The sequence below is a fragment of the Eucalyptus grandis genome, chromosome 6, assembly GCF_016545825.1.
Source record: "Eucalyptus grandis isolate ANBG69807.140 chromosome 6, ASM1654582v1, whole genome shotgun sequence".
NCBI lineage: Eukaryota > Viridiplantae > Streptophyta > Magnoliopsida > Myrtales > Myrtaceae > Eucalyptus > Eucalyptus grandis.
The window spans coordinates 43,412,360-43,428,879 of NC_052617.1; the positions used below are offsets into that span (position 1 = coordinate 43,412,360).

The 16,520-nt window shown below is 41.9% G+C and overlaps 3 protein-coding genes and 1 long non-coding RNA gene across 4 annotated transcripts; 2 read left to right on the forward strand and 2 right to left on the reverse strand.

Annotated features, from left to right (window-relative positions):
• The first annotated feature begins 1,640 nt into the window (after window positions 1-1,640).
• LOC104450055 lies at window positions 1,641-3,073 on the forward strand. Its single transcript, XR_005552056.1, has 2 exons — window positions 1,641-2,573; window positions 2,744-3,073. It is a non-coding gene; the product is annotated as a hypothetical protein (long non-coding RNA).
• Window positions 3,074-3,876: 803 nt separating this feature from the next.
• Window positions 3,877-6,931, forward strand: LOC104450056 (ribokinase). The gene is made up of 4 exons (XM_010064461.3): window positions 3,877-4,695; window positions 5,710-5,895; window positions 6,217-6,412; window positions 6,499-6,931. Exons 1-4 carry the CDS (start codon window positions 4,018-4,020, stop codon window positions 6,588-6,590), a joined length of 1,152 nt encoding a protein of 383 aa, XP_010062763.1. The 5' UTR covers window positions 3,877-4,017; the 3' UTR covers window positions 6,591-6,931.
• Window positions 6,932-9,299: 2,368 nt separating this feature from the next.
• LOC104450058 (protein Jade-1) lies at window positions 9,300-10,751 on the reverse strand (the record flags this gene model as incomplete). Its single annotated transcript, XM_010064462.3, has 2 exons — window positions 9,300-9,726; window positions 9,855-10,751. Coding segments are annotated over 2 exons (948 nt in total), but the record flags the coding sequence as incomplete, so codon positions are not given.
• A 2,709-nt stretch (window positions 10,752-13,460) lies between these two features.
• LOC104450062 (probable sodium/metabolite cotransporter BASS1, chloroplastic) lies at window positions 13,461-16,518 on the reverse strand. Its single transcript, XM_010064463.3, has 7 exons — window positions 15,654-16,518; window positions 15,096-15,189; window positions 14,972-15,005; window positions 14,824-14,878; window positions 14,483-14,566; window positions 14,119-14,406; window positions 13,461-13,883 (listed from the first exon to the last, which is right to left on the reverse strand). The coding sequence occupies exons 1-7, from the start codon at window positions 16,215-16,217 to the stop codon at window positions 13,731-13,733; spliced, it is 1,272 nt and encodes a 423-aa protein (XP_010062765.1). The 5' UTR covers window positions 16,218-16,518; the 3' UTR covers window positions 13,461-13,730.
• Between the last annotated feature and the right edge of the window lie 2 nt (window positions 16,519-16,520).

Genomic DNA, 16,520 nt, shown 5'->3' on the forward strand with positions numbered 1-16,520 from the left:
CCCCTGCTCCAATGTACGCATCAGAGAAATCAAACACCATCATTATGTCGAGCAAGAGAGTTCTAAAAAGTCAAAACCTCCTATTACATTGATTGATATCACAGACGAGATAAAAGTTTCATAATTCAGTTCAAATTTCATGGTTAAACTATCTCCGAGAACTCCTGGGTAAGTACGAATCTGTTGTTTATATTCATATTCATCTATCCATTACTTCATTTAGCAAAGTCACTAGACAAATTCTCGATGAATTCGTTCTTATTCTTCAATGTTGACCAAAGTTGACATTTTTCGATATTCGCATGAAAAATCCGCAGCAGCTTTTGGAAGTGTAGGTGGGGAACTTGTTAAGGTTTTTTGAGCAGGAAGAATCTCCTCTCAAAGCCATATGAATTGTCTAGGTGTCTCTTCTATGCACCACACACACATTTTATTCGTAGGCGGCCATCAAAAAGAGATTTTATTTGACGTTTTGGAAGCTCTCCATTTCAATCAAAGGTGACTCATTATTCTTTTCTTCACCTCTACGGATCAAACAGGACAATCCTGACTGATCGCAGACGGGCTGTTCAATAGTTGACTTGCTTCTTCCCATTGATTTCCAATTGGGACACGTAAGTCATGAGTAAGACTTGGAAAGGATAATGACACAGTAAATTATCTTAATTTTGTTCATTTTACAATCAAGTATTTAAATTTTTTTGTTGACCAAGTACTTCAACTTTTAAAATTTGTCTCAAATTAAGGTCTTCATTAAATAAATTGCGGTGTCATGTGATTTAGTTGATGTGGCTCACTTTACTCAGCAAAAGTTGACATACCTTGCTTATGAAGTATAAATTATGTCATCTCTATTTAGGTGTTGGGTGATGTGGGCAGAGAAAGTGCTGATTTTGGACGATCTTGGTCATCTAATATGTTACTATTGACATGGCATCATTCGAGTGATCATATCGGACACTAACGTGGACAGTTAAGGCCATTTATCAGCATTAGTATCCAAATTGACATTTGTTGTCTGCAATTTTAGTAGGAGTCTCAAATTGATTGAGATTTAAAAAGTTGAGGTATTTGATTGAATCAGAGAAAAAAGTGTGGCTAGTCTATTGTAAAATGGATAATTAATGTGAGATAAGGGCAACCTATAAACATTCAATGACTAGATTTGAAAGCAGATCATGATCATTCCCTCTAAAGTGTCAGAGTCTTTTATTTTAGTAATAATTCTTCCATGAACACCAGGAACCCACCTCTTAGCATCTCAAATCTCGAAACACATTGTCCCTCCTCGCACATCCACGTGTCCCATGGCTGGGAAAATTCTACGGAGAGCCCACATAAAATCCTAGATCAATCTATCTTATTCTTCACTTTCACATGCTTTTCCTCAGGCAACAGAGTCCAGGAACCGCCTCCTTTTGTGCAGGATTCCTCACTCAACCTCTTGGACTTTATCAATAATTGCGTGAACAGTAGCAACTTGGCTTTCCATTCGAGACCATTCCAAAAGCAAAAGCTCTCACATGGATCAGATCAAATCAGATGCTTTAAAAGTTAGTGTTTTTTTCTTTTTTGGCCATTTCAAGGACAGATGGAACCTTCTTTCTGAGTCTCATCCATCTCGGAATCTCTCAATATATAGGAACCATCCATGCATCCTTCCTCTTCATCAAAACAACTGAACAAATTCTCCAAAGCAAGGGAACGCGGAACAAGGTTGAATGAAGACCAATGCAGATTGACAGAGAGATATCTCACCCTGCCCACTCGCTACCACACCACAGGCTCAAGCTGGAATACTCGGAGGTCCCGTTTGACTGCCACGGCTGCAAAGAAGCCGGGATCGGGCTCAGGTACAAGTGCCAGTTGTGCAGGTATGAGCTCCACAAGGCGTGTGGCGCTGCACCGCCGACCTAACGCACCCCTTCTACAAGAAATACACATTTAATTTCTACTACCAACCCCCAGACCACAACTTGAGAGTGTGCGACGCGTGTGGGACGGACATCCTAGGATTTGTGTACCACTGCCAGTACCGTGATTTAGATCTCCACCCTTGTTGCGTGAATCTTCCCCAGGTCCTGGATGATGGGAACAATGTCCTCTACCTGTCTAAAAATATCTCGGGCCCGTGCCTTCATTGTGGAGGCAAGGGCTCCGGGCCAGGCTGGGCTTACAAGTATCAGTCAAAATCGTATAATCTGCATGTGTCGTGTGTCAAGAAGTTGCTCGTCGAAAGCTGGTTAGCGTCCTACTTCAATGTGGACAAGAATAAGGTTCGAGAGCTGCACACCAAGATCCCGAGCCTCAGTGGCGTGTCGAGGAGTAATCCCCGGGCGAAAGGTGACGCTATGAAGAAGTATCTTCAAATGGCCGGTGGAGCTGTCCAGCTTGTCGTCTCAGCCATCCTGGGCGATCCAACGGCTATAATAGCTGGTGTCCTGAGAGGATTCGTATCGAGTTAGCAAAGTAGGAGAATGTGAATAAGATGCGAAATAAGAGCGTATCATCAACCGAGGGAAAAAGCAGAGAGATGATATTTGATGACCGGATCAGATGGCCCTTTCCTCCTGGTAAATTTGGTCCTGAATGTCTAGTAAAATGACTTCGTCTGTACTGTAATAGCCCGCGACTATGGTTCTTGCACCGTATTTTGTATGAGGATCGTTTCAGCTGTAAGCTCCTAGTTGGATGTCTTGTCCTGGTAATCGAATTTGAAAATCCTTCATTTCTGCAATCTCAGGAGACTAAAATCAGCACTTAATACAGCAGCATACCTGTCCATAGCAGAAGGCGGAAGAATTTGCAATCGGCATTGATAGATTTGAAAGCAGGAACGTGAGAAAAAATCTCCGAAGCCAAAGGTTGAGGGTAGAAGGAGGGACCTATTTAGATATGACACTAACATCCAACTCTGCAGGATTGATAGAGACGAGCTAAACTCGCATAGTGTACTGTATCAATTGCCAATGGTATAAGGATAAATGTAAGAACTATGAAAATCTTGTCTGTCCTGTCCAAAGCAGTTATGTACACTGGCAGTATCTTCTATAACAGATAACAATTGCATGCATAACGATGTCAATATAGATTGGACAAGAAGGGTTAAATCTTGACAAGGACAATTTAAAAGCTAGACTAGCTATCTCTTCTATCGACAGGGCACCAGTGTTCCCGAGCATAAATACTTAGCTATTTAGAACAAAAGGTAAATGAGGCAGTTAATAATGAAGATAATACTGAAGCATGAATCAAAATTAAGCTATTGATAATCATTGGAAACAAAAAAGGAATTATCAGAAGTATTCCGAGTTTGATTCATATTTGACGTCAAAATATTATAATTTGTTGGGGTGATCGGTTCCCAAATAGTTCGGTGTCTTCTCTGAGTAACGTGATGATCACTATTTCCATCATCACCACCGCATTCATTAAGAAATAAAAATAAATTAAAAATAATAATAATCGCTCCAATTAAGGTGAGCAATTTCGTCCCTTGAACCGGGAATCAAACCAGTGATCCTGGGAATAGTCCAAAACTGGCTGGTTCGAGCAGTTCATTCCTACTCACCCCTAATAATTTGTTAGAAGATACATTATACATGCAATGAAAAATCTTTGAACTTATAAATACTTGAGATATATATACAGGCCATTACTCATTTTCTCAAGATGTGATACATTGAAAATTTCCTACCAAAATCGTTCCTTCCTGAGAAATAATTAATGTCTGAACTCTGATAGACTCTAATGCAAAAGGAGGAACCGAATAACCAAGATTCTTCAGGCCTTTTTTTGGGGCTAGAGGTAGTTTCTTCCATGGAAAGGCCCGGTTCCTCTTGGGCCTGCTGCAGCTCCGCCGGCACTGATCAATCATCGCCAGCTCTCAAATCACCCACTCTGTAGCAGCGAACTGATTATCCTCGTCGTCCCACCAAATTATGCAAATTCCCAACCTGAATTTCAATCAGGAAGTCCCTTGCATCATCGGGCAGAGTTCTTCCCGGTTCAGCAGAGATGAGAACGACGGCATTTTCACCATCAAACCATTGGAACCCCTCCTTCCGAAACTCCCAAATCACCACACAACGTCCTCGTCCTAAAACCAACGTCAACCCCTTTCTTTTCGACCCCCAGAACCCGTTGAATCCCCGTCAAGCTCGTCCACCGTTTCCTTCCTTCTCCATTAACCCCTCGAGAAACCCACCAACACCCATCTCCCAAAATCCCAGCTTTGACCCGCCCCCGTTGGTGGTCGTCGGATCCGCGAATGCCGACATATATGTGGAGATCGAGCGGCTGCCGAAAGAGGGGGAGACGATCTCGGCCGCCTCCGGCCAGACTCTGGCCGGCGGCAAGGGTGCGAACCAAGCCGCTTGCGGCGGCAAATTGCGTTATCCCACTTATTTCTTGGGCCAGGTTGGCGAAGATGCTCACGGGAAGTTGGTTTCTCAGGCACTTGAGGATAGTGGGGTCAAACTTGATTATCTTAACATCGTGAGTGGGATTCCCACTGGGCATGCGGTGGTGATGCTGCAATCTGATGGGCAGAACTCGATCATTATCGTCGGTGGGACCAACATGTGCTCGTGGCCTGAGGTCTTGCCTGATGAGGACTTGGAGCTCGTGAAGAATGCTGGGATTGTTTTGCTGCAGAGGGAAATTCCTGATTTTGTCAACCATCAAGTTGCCAAGGTTAGTTGTTTTTCGTTGTGGAAATGCTTCTTTTGGTTTTTTTTTTCTGAATTTCAAATGTTTGTGGCAAGATGGTGCTCTCTGTTTTGTGGAGGTAGGGTGAAGTAACTGTATCTTTGTTTTCCTGATTTGAGAGTGGGATTAGCGTGATTCTGTGAGTTGTGCTAAATAGGGAGAGTAACGAGGAAGCTTTATTGGGGGTCGTTGCAGTTTTGAAAGAAAAGGAACTACATCAACCAGTAGTGTCTGATGGATGATTTAAGCCTGCTTGGATTGTGAGTTCTCTGCATTTTTGTCAATGACAAGGCGTGTGCGTATGAAATCCTTAACAATACCGTCCAGTGGGTTGCTTTTTGGGGATACATTTGTGATGTGCATCTGCTATTGAGCTTGATTACAATGTTGGGACTATCAATCAAGTTGTTGGCAGCATTACAGTTTTCATCTCAAGTGCTATACTTTTTAGGCAGTGGTACAAGCAGAGGTGCTTTATCAGATATACATATGTTGTTGAGGCTATGATATCCATGATTAATAGAAGATTCGGTATGTTTCACAAATATGAATGACATTAGTAGATAAAGGTGCTCTCTTTTGTAGTTTAGGCAGTGGCTAAGCGTTATGCCACCTTCTCCGTTGAGAAAGTAATATCCAAATAAGTTACTCTACTACACCCTTTTACATCTCATCATGAGTTACTCCTAGAGAATGTGGAAAATAAATTTGCATCTTAATGGTGTTATTGCTAATGCCTTCCAAGTGCTAACCTCCACGAGCATGGTACCTTTTGGGCGTTCTACGCCTTTATTTGAGGAGATTGTCTTTGTTCCCTGGCATTTGGCGTTTTTGCAAGTTGCTGTTGTGTATCTATGCTGTCAAGTTTTCCTGTGAAAAGGTGAAAGATTATTTGTTACCATTTTTTCTCCCACTCTGTTTGCTTGTGCCCATCCTTGACCTGGTTTGCTAATTAATTTTTTTGTGCACGACCTTATAATGAATGTCGTGTTTCTTAAGGCTGCAAGGAGTGCAGGTGTTCCAGTCATTTTGGATGCTGGGGGAATGGATACACCAATTCCACATGAACTTTTGAGTTCTGTTGACATATTTAGCCCAAATGAAACCGAGCTCGCTCGCCTAAGTGGAATGCCCACAGAAAATTTTGAACAAATCTGCCAAGCTGTAGCGAAGTTTCACAAAATGGTGAGATTCTAGCACATTCAAAACAATTTTTATGATCTAGAACTCGGGGCTGTCATTGCATGCACTCCCAATTCACTGAAGGAAATGTGGAGTTTCATTGCCCAAGGTGATCATGCGGAATGTTAATTGACTGTAGGGTTTAAGCTCAAAATAGTATTCTCTACGTTCTCCTTGTGTGACTGGATGATGTAGAGTTTATACATGCTTGCTACTGCAGCTGCACCCTATATTGGCCTGTGATCATATCTCTTATCGTAATAAAATTACAGCACATTTCGGCAAAGGCCTCACGCACGACAAATTGTGCTCATCTACTTTCAGGGAATTAAGCAAGTATTACTAAAACTTGGGGACAAAGGCTCTGCTTTGTTCATAGAAGGGGAAGAACCAATCAAGCAACCCATCATAAAAGCAAAGAAGGTCCTCGACACGACTGGAGCTGGTGACACATTTACCGCTGCTTTTTCCGTGGCTCATGTCGAGGGCAGATCCAAAGCAGAGTGCCTCAGATTTGCCGGTACGCAGCGCAATGCTTTTGGTTTAGTTGAGATCCTTCTCATAGAAACATTTAAGTCGACATAATAGTTCCTCCAATTGTTGCAGCTGCGGCAGCTTCTCTCTGTGTCCAAGTGAAGGGCGCCATTCCAAGCATGCCGGTTAGAGAATCAGTTTCGGATCTTCTGCAGTCTCTCTGAAGATTTCGAAGGCTACACGATGTAATATAATGAACAGTGTCAGTGTTTTCTTTTTCTATTTTCGAAGGAGCTGACGAGGAGCAAGCCAACACTATTTTTTCCCTGAATAATGGCACGGTTTTATTTCTCAAGATTTTCTGGAGATAAAAGAAAGATCGCATGCCCACCTTTGACTGTGCCGGAAGCCTGGAAGTACAGGGGAATCTAAGCACTGTTACTGTACACAAATTCAAATGGTTCACCGCTTGCTAAAATGAAGGATATTTATATTGTTGACTTTGCATCTGAAAGCTATATGTTGCTGAATTCTAATGTGTCGGTGCGTGTATTCTGAGCGTTTATTTCAGTGATGAGTGTCATCAACGTTTCTAAAGGCTAAAATGCCATAGGACCCGTTTGAATTGAAAATTCAGTCACTTTGAGTGTCATCATCGTTTCTAAAGACTAAATACCATAGAACCCGTTTGAATTGAAAATCCAGTCACTTCTCCCTCTCTCTCTGTCTCTCCCTCTCTCTCTCCCCCACGCACAACTTACCAAGCGGCCCGGCAGGGGTGAAGGGTCCGTGGATGACGGGTGCGAGGAAGAAAAGTATGTAAAGTCGAGGACTTGTAATTTGAAAAGTCTTTCTGACCAAAAAAAAGAAAATTTGAAAAGTCTCATTAGCCCACCTTTTCCAACTCTACCACCACAAGAAGACAACTCAATTTTTGTTGCCATCCCTCGCAAAACAATATCACGCGTCACTTGTATCCTCCAATAATCACTCTCTTTTCGCACAAAGCTCACCCTTCCTTAAACATAATCTCTATCAGAACTTGCACTTTCTCTTCCTTGTGAGACTCGAGTCATGAAACTTTCTTCTCTTCTTATAATATTTTGTATCTCCCCTTTCATCCTCCACTCCGGCCTTGCTGAAGCAACCTTTAGAGGTATACTCTCTCTCTCTCTCTCTCTCTCTCTGCATGTATTTGTGTGCAGTCGTGTGCGTGTGCATGCCCATTGGAGACAGTAGTTATCTGTGAGATGAGCATTTCTACCGATCAGATGCAGAGACTGCTGAAGGCTTATTGATGGAGTATCGGGTTGAAGCAAGTAGACCTCTATCAAATCAATTCCAAGATGGTTTCTATCATCGCAAGTTGATTCGTCAATCAATGCAGACATCGGTAGGAGATGACACCAAGAGCAACAATGATGCTGATGATCATCGAGTTCAGAGGAAAGTGTTGCATGAAGTGCATTCAGGGCCAAATCCTATCGGCAATTCCTTCCCGAGACAGAAGATGAAAAGGCCTCGGCCACGATGAAGTCTGTAAACGTCTTGCTTTCCTCATTCAATACAAGGACAACGTAAATAAAAGAATGCTCATAGTTTCCCTGAGAAACGTCTGCTAGCAAATTCAACCAAATCTGAATTGGCGGGAATCTCTTACTGGCAGAGCAAATCTCTTTTCTGGCTCTATGTTCCTTTCGTATTCTTCATCATTCTAAACTATGGCTTTACCATTCCGTGATGTTGAATTCTGCCCAACTCATTACTACACAAATGAACTTACACTGTGGTCTAAGCTTTACGTTTATCTCATGAACCTCTTCGAGTGAAACGCTGGACACTGATTGAACAGCGAGCAGGTCTTAGGGTGCTGTGTGGTGAGTTCAACCGAAAGCATTCAAAAAGAGAAGACAGAATGCACTATTTTTGTTGACCAATTATGGCATAATGACTCGTAAGTGATGGACAAGACAGAAAGTGAAAACATGACTTTAACTTTTTTTTCCGTACTGAGCATCTTCGACATTTACGCGAAGATATGACCATATCTGAATAAGGGGGCGTGTTCACAAACACAAACGGTCGAGGATTTTCTTGGTCTGATCTTTCAAAAGTAGCGAAGCAAGAGAAAAAGAAAACCTACGGATAGCATCATTGCACAATCCTTGTGAAAAAGGACTGCAAATCATTCAAGGTGTCAACTGTTTTGCCTACTTTACAGAAAGCTTTAAAGTGACCCGAGTGATGAGATTGACATTGACATAAGGCCAATGAGGGAGAGACAGAAGACTAGTAGCTTTAGTTGGCTTTTGGCTTCTGCAAATTGTCATACCCTCTAGCGTTTTTTTCTTTCCTTTCTTTTCATATGATTGAATCAACTCGATGGTACAGTCTTCAATTTACAGCCAAGAACAAAATGTCAATAAGCCCTACTGAAGATTCAAAAGATTATCAAGTAATTTCAATTTGATTCTAGTAAATAGGGGATCCTCTTATTCTGGAAACTCTTCATGCTGAGCATCCGTGCCAAAGCCCCAAGCACAAACAGTAGCTGTTAATTTCCTTCTTATCAAATGATGTCATGTGGAACACTGAACTTGATCATAAAAGGAAATCGCATTGTGAGCAGCTCATAAATGGTGCATCGATAAAAGAATCCTCATTCATCGGAGACCACATTTGTCACCAGAGGGGCTTATTCCCTGCTTCTAATCAATAACTGGTTGGGTTTTATATCCTGCTTATTCTAGTAGAACAACTTGACTCAAGATTTCTCTTAGATGATAGCACTCGTCCAAGAATGCAACATGATTCAGTTTTCCAGTTAGGTGTCACCATGTCGGCATATAAAATGAGTTCAGACTCGCTGTCAACATATAGAATGACTACCTTGTAATTAAAACCATGGGTTGCTGATAAAGGAAAAGGGCAGATACAGAAAAAGAATAGATGTATTGTCCTGGGATATATGGTTGACAGCTGAAATAGACCTTTACTTTAGTAGGACACGGGACACCAGCCAATTGCATCTAAAGTGGAAGCTGATTTGCTGAAGAAAGAAATTTCATTGAAATTAGCTTGACAACAAGAAATGCTGAGCAAAGGATTACGACTCTTACCAGTCATTCAAGCATTAGACTACTTTAGACCCCAAAAAAAAAAAAAAAAAGCATTACAGTCAAAAGCATGAAAGAACCTACAAAACTACAAACTAATAACTTTCCCAGGACTGAAAATCTCATTTAGCCATTTCGCAAAGCAAGACTTTCAATAATGCCACAACATATAACTTTTTCGCTCCTGGTCCGGCTACTGCTGCTCTTCCCTAGCTACAATCTTGAACTTTCCTGTCCGTTCTTGCTGCAGAAAACCATAAAGCAAGATGACTTGGGAACTCATCCACAATAAATTAAACATCCAATACAAACAATTCGAGGGATTAGGCAGGCTCCTCGAAACTTTAGGGGAAACAAAAAGAGAAATCGTACCTTTTTCCACAATTCGGTGTGGTTCTTGCAAAAAGCAGCAACGACGGCAGCATTCCTCTTCCCTTCGCGGTACTCAATGCAGAGATCCTGACGCAACCCACAAGTGACGTGAAAAGCCAAAGGGCACTTCGGCTCGGAGCAATCGATGGCGCACCCGTTTGTGTCTCGGCAAACATAGCACTTCTTCCCCCACCTCTTCTTCGGAACCTTGGAACAATTGATCGCATCTCTCCCTGCTGGGTCCTCGAAGAAGACCTCGGGGACAAGCAGCGCGCAAACGACATGAGCCCACGAGCCCTCGATGGTGGACTTCAAAGCGCCTCCGTTGTTCGGACACAAACAACAGGAAAAGGACTCGACTTTGCTTTCGGAAGCGTTAGAAATCAGGCACTGATTGCAGAACCAGTCGCCTTCCGGAACACCCTTCGCGAGAGGATTCCCATAGCAAGTGGTGTGCGCCATCAGATCGCAACCGTCGCAGAACACGATCGGGTCATCCGGATCTCCATCCGTACTTTGACAGATAGCACAGACGATCCCGTCCTCCTCCTCCTCGTTCCCATCACCATTTCTCTCTTCTCCTCTTCCTTCCTCTTCCTCCGCCTTCGTTTCCACTCGATCTTCTCGACTGCTGATCGTCACCCCTGCTTGAGCGCTAGGCTCCAAAACCAAAGGCTCCTCCTTTCCCTCACCTTCTTCTTTAATTTTTCTTGGTGTGGGAAGCCCTCTCCTCCTCTGCCTCGAACCCAACTTCGAGAACACGAGGCTTGTACTCGGCGTTGAGGTCGAGAGGCAAAAGGGGCGTGAGATCCGGGTCCGGCGCCCACACCCTCTTCTTCGTGGGCAAGCAGTAGGCGGCGGCGGCGGCGGGGCGGGGCGCGGGATCCGGAGGGAGCGGGGTCAAGCGGCGCGACTCCTGGCGCTTCTTCGCGGGGAGCGGGAGGGAGCTCGACGCCGGGCCCGCATTCTCTTGATCCTGCCTCTGCCGCAAGAGCGTGAATCGCTTCAGAGGGGGCAAGCGCTGGTAGTTCATGGCTCTCGCTCGCGAACGGAAGCAGCAGCTTCAGCCGTTCCTTCCTCCTCCCTGACAGACAGACACAGACACAGAGAGAGAGAGAGCTAGAGAGAGAAAGAGAGAGGGGTTGGAAAGGGACTTGAGCTTTGTGGGGTTATTTTGAGTTTTGGAGGGGGAGCGAAAATGGAGGCGGCGGGAAGAACAGAGAGGGAGAGGGAAAAGAGAGAGAACGACCAAAGCTTCCCTCCTCCTTCTCTTTCGTTTTTTCAGTTTTTGTATTTCGGTTTTGAATTTGGCGGGAGGAGCTGAAAATGTGCGGAAAATTTTCGCGTTGCGGCCAGGCCAGCCAACGCGCGGGCGGTGGAATTTCGAAAGCTGATTTGCCAAATCCCAAATTAGCCAAACGCACTTTGGTATATTGCGCGGGTCATTTACTCGTCCATTATTGAGTTGGGTTAATAGAATTATCTTGCTAATTGAGTTCATGTAAATCGTTGATCTCGTGAATACTCAATAATTAATAATCTGGACGATTTTGATTCGTGTAATATATAGATGATAAATAATAGCCACGTTTTTATAGTGTCAGTTTTTTTTATACAAATTTAATTAACCTCTAGCATTATTTTGTACTTTGACAGCAAGGGAAGTATAATTATCTTTTAAAAAGAAAAATCAAAACTTGTAAGATGATCGAGCATGATTCCTAGTAATTAATCGTTCGTTGCTTGTTAATTGTTCATCCCCCTGCAAAACTCGAAGACTCTGCTTCACGAACCTCTAAGCTATGGTTGGAATTGTACGATAACTTGGAGTAAAATTGGGAGAAAAGAAAACTATTGCAATCTTCAATTTTCTTCACGAATATTTGGATTTTTCAATAAAGTTTAGCTCCAATTTCTCCATCTATGCATTCAATTTTTAACTTATCATTGGTTGTTTGATAAAGAGGGAGGCAAGACTTCATGCTTTCGTTGCTATTGAATCCACAGCTTGATTGAAAGTCAGTTCCAGCTAAGCCGCATTAGAAGATTAGCTACCCCATGGCCAGGCATCATCCGAATCCGATCCCGTGCAGAAACTGAAAGCGACCTGGAATTGAAATCGGGCATCTTCGCACGAAAAGCAACGACAAGCGTGTCGTTGGCTGCTTTCAATGTAAAGAAAGAAACATCGAGATCAATCAAGTCAAAAAAGACTATTCCCCTCATTGATTAAATCACTTAAAAGCGTCTTCAATTTTGCTCCTTGTATCTACTTTGTCCTTTAAGTCACGTTTAATAGTTAGAATAAAATTTAAAGTAAGATAAAAATTTATCTTATTTTACCTTTAATATTCACTCAAGACGGGATATAATCAAATATAAAAGGGATACTGGCTAAGATAAAATTTTATTATGGAAGAGGTGAGATAAAAATAAATAGAATTTCTAATATCTATAATAAAAAAAGATATTTTTATCGAATAACAAATTCTTAAATTAACGAAATTAAGATTATGTTTCAAAATAAGTAATATTTGAATTCTAATACAAGCAATTCAAAATTCAAAAATAACAATTTAGTTATTTTAGTTTAATATTTATTTTATAATATAATTTCAATATATAAATATAAATTTATTATAGTTAAATCCTAAAAATCTCAAACTAGTACATGTGTGACAAATTTACTCAAAACTAATATTTTTATCATGAAAAACCTCAAACCAAAAGTATACTTGTATCAAATTTATCCCAAATAACAAAAAAACTCCAAACCGATACACTCGCAATAAATTTATCTCAAATTAATTGATCGACCGTCAAAAATCTCAAATTAGTACATTTGTAACAAACATATCCTCCGTTAAATTGAATTAATATCGCAAAAAAATTACAAAAATTATATAGTTATGACAAACAAAAAATAAAATTTCAAACTGATACACCAATCAACTGTTACATATCATCAAATTTAGTAATTTAACAATAAAATTTAACGGAAACTAACAAATGATAATTTTATTACAAGTGTATCGCGTGTCATCCAATTTAGTAATTTAACAATAAAATTTAACGGAAACTAATAAATGATAACTTTATTACAATTACACTAGTTTATAGTAAATTTATCAAAGGTGTACCATTTTAAGATTTTTGGTGATCAAAAAATTAATTTGGAGTATATTTGTCACATATGTATCAATTTGAGATTTTTTAGGATATTAATCAAATTTATTATTACATATTCTAGGTATATTAGGTATATTAGTATTAAAGAATGATGGAAGGAGAAAAAAAATAAATAAATTAAAAAAGATAGGAAAATAAAATAAAAATAAAACAAACAAGAGTGTCACAAAAAGATTTTACCATTTTTATTTATAAAAATTTTCATTCATTTATATTAGTATGTTTTTTATATGATGTAAATATATCCGATTTCATTACTGCAATCACCGAACAGTAGATAGGATATAACAAAATTTTTAGATTTCATATCCTATCTTATTAGATCCCATCTGAGTAGAAATCCGCACTATCAAATGTAGCCTTTGAAGTTTGCGAACGTGTCATTATCTTCCTCTATCACTTAAACATTGCAAAATGTAGTTGGCAATTTGTGATGTGTTTGACTTGATGCAATGCAAATCTTCAGAAAGGGTAACAACTTGTGACATTTGCACTTGCCATACATTTTCTTTCTGCGTTCTAGTTGACTAACGAGCATGCTTCAATGCAGAATTTTTTGACCGTTATGCCACAAGGGCTAAATCTGATCGCATCCCAATTCCCAAACATTCGATCTCAATGCCAGCACTGGAGAAGAGAAGCTGAAAGTCTAGAATAAACATCTTCAGAAGCTAAAGCAAAAGACTGCTACTTGAGCTTTTCAGAGGGCAAAGAGCGTCTCCAGAATCCTGCCAAGACGCTACCAAAAATCGAATGACAAACACTCGAGACTGCACATGGCACTGCCGTCAGCGGGTTCCCAAAATGTTGAGTGGCCAGAACTACTCCCAGCACCGAGTTCTGAAAAAAGAAAAGGAGAAAAACAAAACAAAACAGTTCGATTAAATATTTGTAGTCATATTCAAGCAAGAACTGTAGGAGAAACTGATCCTTTAGAATCGGAAAGCCAGAGGCATACAAAAAATCAAATACTGGAAGGACTAAGATACAGGCATGACTCGGGCATACTAGAATGGAAGGCAATGCAAGTGGAGTGCTCTTGCTTTTATTAAGCTTTAAGAAGGAGATGGTATACCTGCATGCCCACCTCGATTGAGACAGTCCTTGCTGATGCCTCATCCAGCTTAAGTATTCTAGAGAGTATATAGCCAAAGAAAAATCCAGATGCGTGAAGAAGAGACGCGGCAAGCAGAACTTGTCGACCCGACGAGAGTATTGCTGAAGAGCTCTGTGCAATTGCATTTCCACATAATACAGCCACAGTTGCCACAGCAATCGGTGGCATCAAGGGGGAAACTAACTTAACCAAACTCTGGAAATACTGGTTAAGAAATGCACCGGCCAGGACGGGAAGAAGGACTACCTAGATTTCCCATTTTTATGTGAGTGCTAGACAGCGGTATCAATAACCATGCAAATACAAAGGCAAGAGAAGTAACCTGAAGGGTCGAAAGCAGGAGTCCAGCTGCATCAACCGCGACATACTGTCCAGCAAGTTTTGCGGTCAGAAATGGAGTCATTATCTGCAACATCAGAGGAAAAGGATAATGATGGGTAATTACACTCTACTCGAAGCACATGGAGCCAGAGTGCCTCTGGTGGAGATAACAGGACATGCACTTCATTCCCGTCATAACGTTGAATTAATTTGTCGCGTATGAGATTCCTTGATAAAGAGATTCCAATCTATGATATTTTATGTTAAACTAAATGTATTTTATAAATAATGAGTTGAATGATCCTACAGTCAAGGAGGAGAAATCGATTTCTGTTTACTAACCACAGCTGATATAGTGCTTGCAGCTGTCATCAACACTGAAAGAGCGACATTTCCCCTAGATCACAAAACACCCATCATACTTTGATAGAATCAAACAAAACAGTAGCTCAATTACTTCTCAAGATACAGTCTTCAGGAATTCACTCACCGTGCAAGATAAGTGACTATGTTACTAGCCGTCCCTGCAATTAATAAATTCAGATTGAGCTGAGATAGAGAGAGACGAGGATTGAGTAGTAAAGCGATGTGAGAATAAGATAAAATGCACATACCGCCAGGGCAACAGCCAACCAATATTAATCCGGCCGCATAATGCGATGGCAGATTCAGCAGCTTGCTGACAAGAAATGCAGAGATCGGCATCACCTGCCACAAGTAACGCATCATTCTGGGCCAAACATGTCTGAGTAAACAGATAGAAAATGAGCACATGATCCCACTGAGGAGTCTCTAATCGGCTGCTACAGACAAGAAGAGTTCAGTAGGGGGAAAGACAACTCGGGTAATCTAGGTAGGTAACTGAAGTACAAATACAGCGAGGGTTCGTCAAAAACAAGGTATAAACATGTCATCCTATCGTGCTCCTGTAAGCACAGGTACAACGTCGCATCATGATCAAACCACGTGCCTATCACTTCAGAGTAAGAACACAAGGTGACTGGTCAGTCTTCAAAGTCAAGAGCTAGAATAATAGCACGAATTCACCATGTTGCAGTTTTCCTTGCTGTATTTCGAGTCTCATTATGCACATTCATTCGAATCGTCAGGTAGACCGATATAACCAATCAAATCAAAGTTCTGAGCAACTAGGAATAAAGAGCGGAACAAACCGAGTACTGGAGCAAAAACCCGGAGATCAGCTCCTTGGGCATGGCCAAAGCGCCACGAAGATCATCGAAACTGAGGGTCATGCCCATGCCGAGCATGGTCACCGCGATCCCAAGAACGCTCCACTTGGGCTTGACCCAGTCGTAGCAACTCGGCTTCACGAGCCCCAACAAGCACCCCAGCGCCACCCATATGGGAAATGCCGTCGATATCACTTCACCCACCAGCTCAATCCAGTCTCGGAAGCTTCTACCCTCGCTCGGATCGAAGGTGTTCGTCGAAATTCCGCAGTGAAGCGGCCAGAACTTAGCACCCACTTTCGAAGTAGATTTAACAAAAGGAGGGCGTTCCGGTGCTTCCGAGGGCAGTAGGCATCGAGATATTGCGATTGAATGACGAGAAGTCGACGGCGAGGGCGATTTCGATGACGGGAAGGTGCGAAATTTGAAGCCGGGATTGGGCGTCAGATTAGCTCGTGAAAGATCGCGAGTTCCGAGGGTGGACTGGGGGTGGCGATTGAAGACGCTGCTCCCATTACAGGATGAGCGCACCGCGGTGGACTGCATCTTGGATTCCCCCGGTGAAGATGGCGAAGTTGCTGCGATTCAGTGCGGCGAGTCGTCCGAGCAAAGCACCGAGCGCTGTTCACGCGCGTGGGGATCGTCCGAACGGAGCACCGCCCGACCAACGAGGAGAAAAGCAACACGACAGGAATACACGAACGTGGAGCGAGGATACGTTTTTAATAATGCGAGCCATTTCCAAAACTTAAAATACTTCTTTTTCAAAACGCGAGTTGGCCACAAGTGAATTCATAATTCTGTAATGCGCGATATTGTAAATCGATTTTCTTACGAGGAGATGTGAGC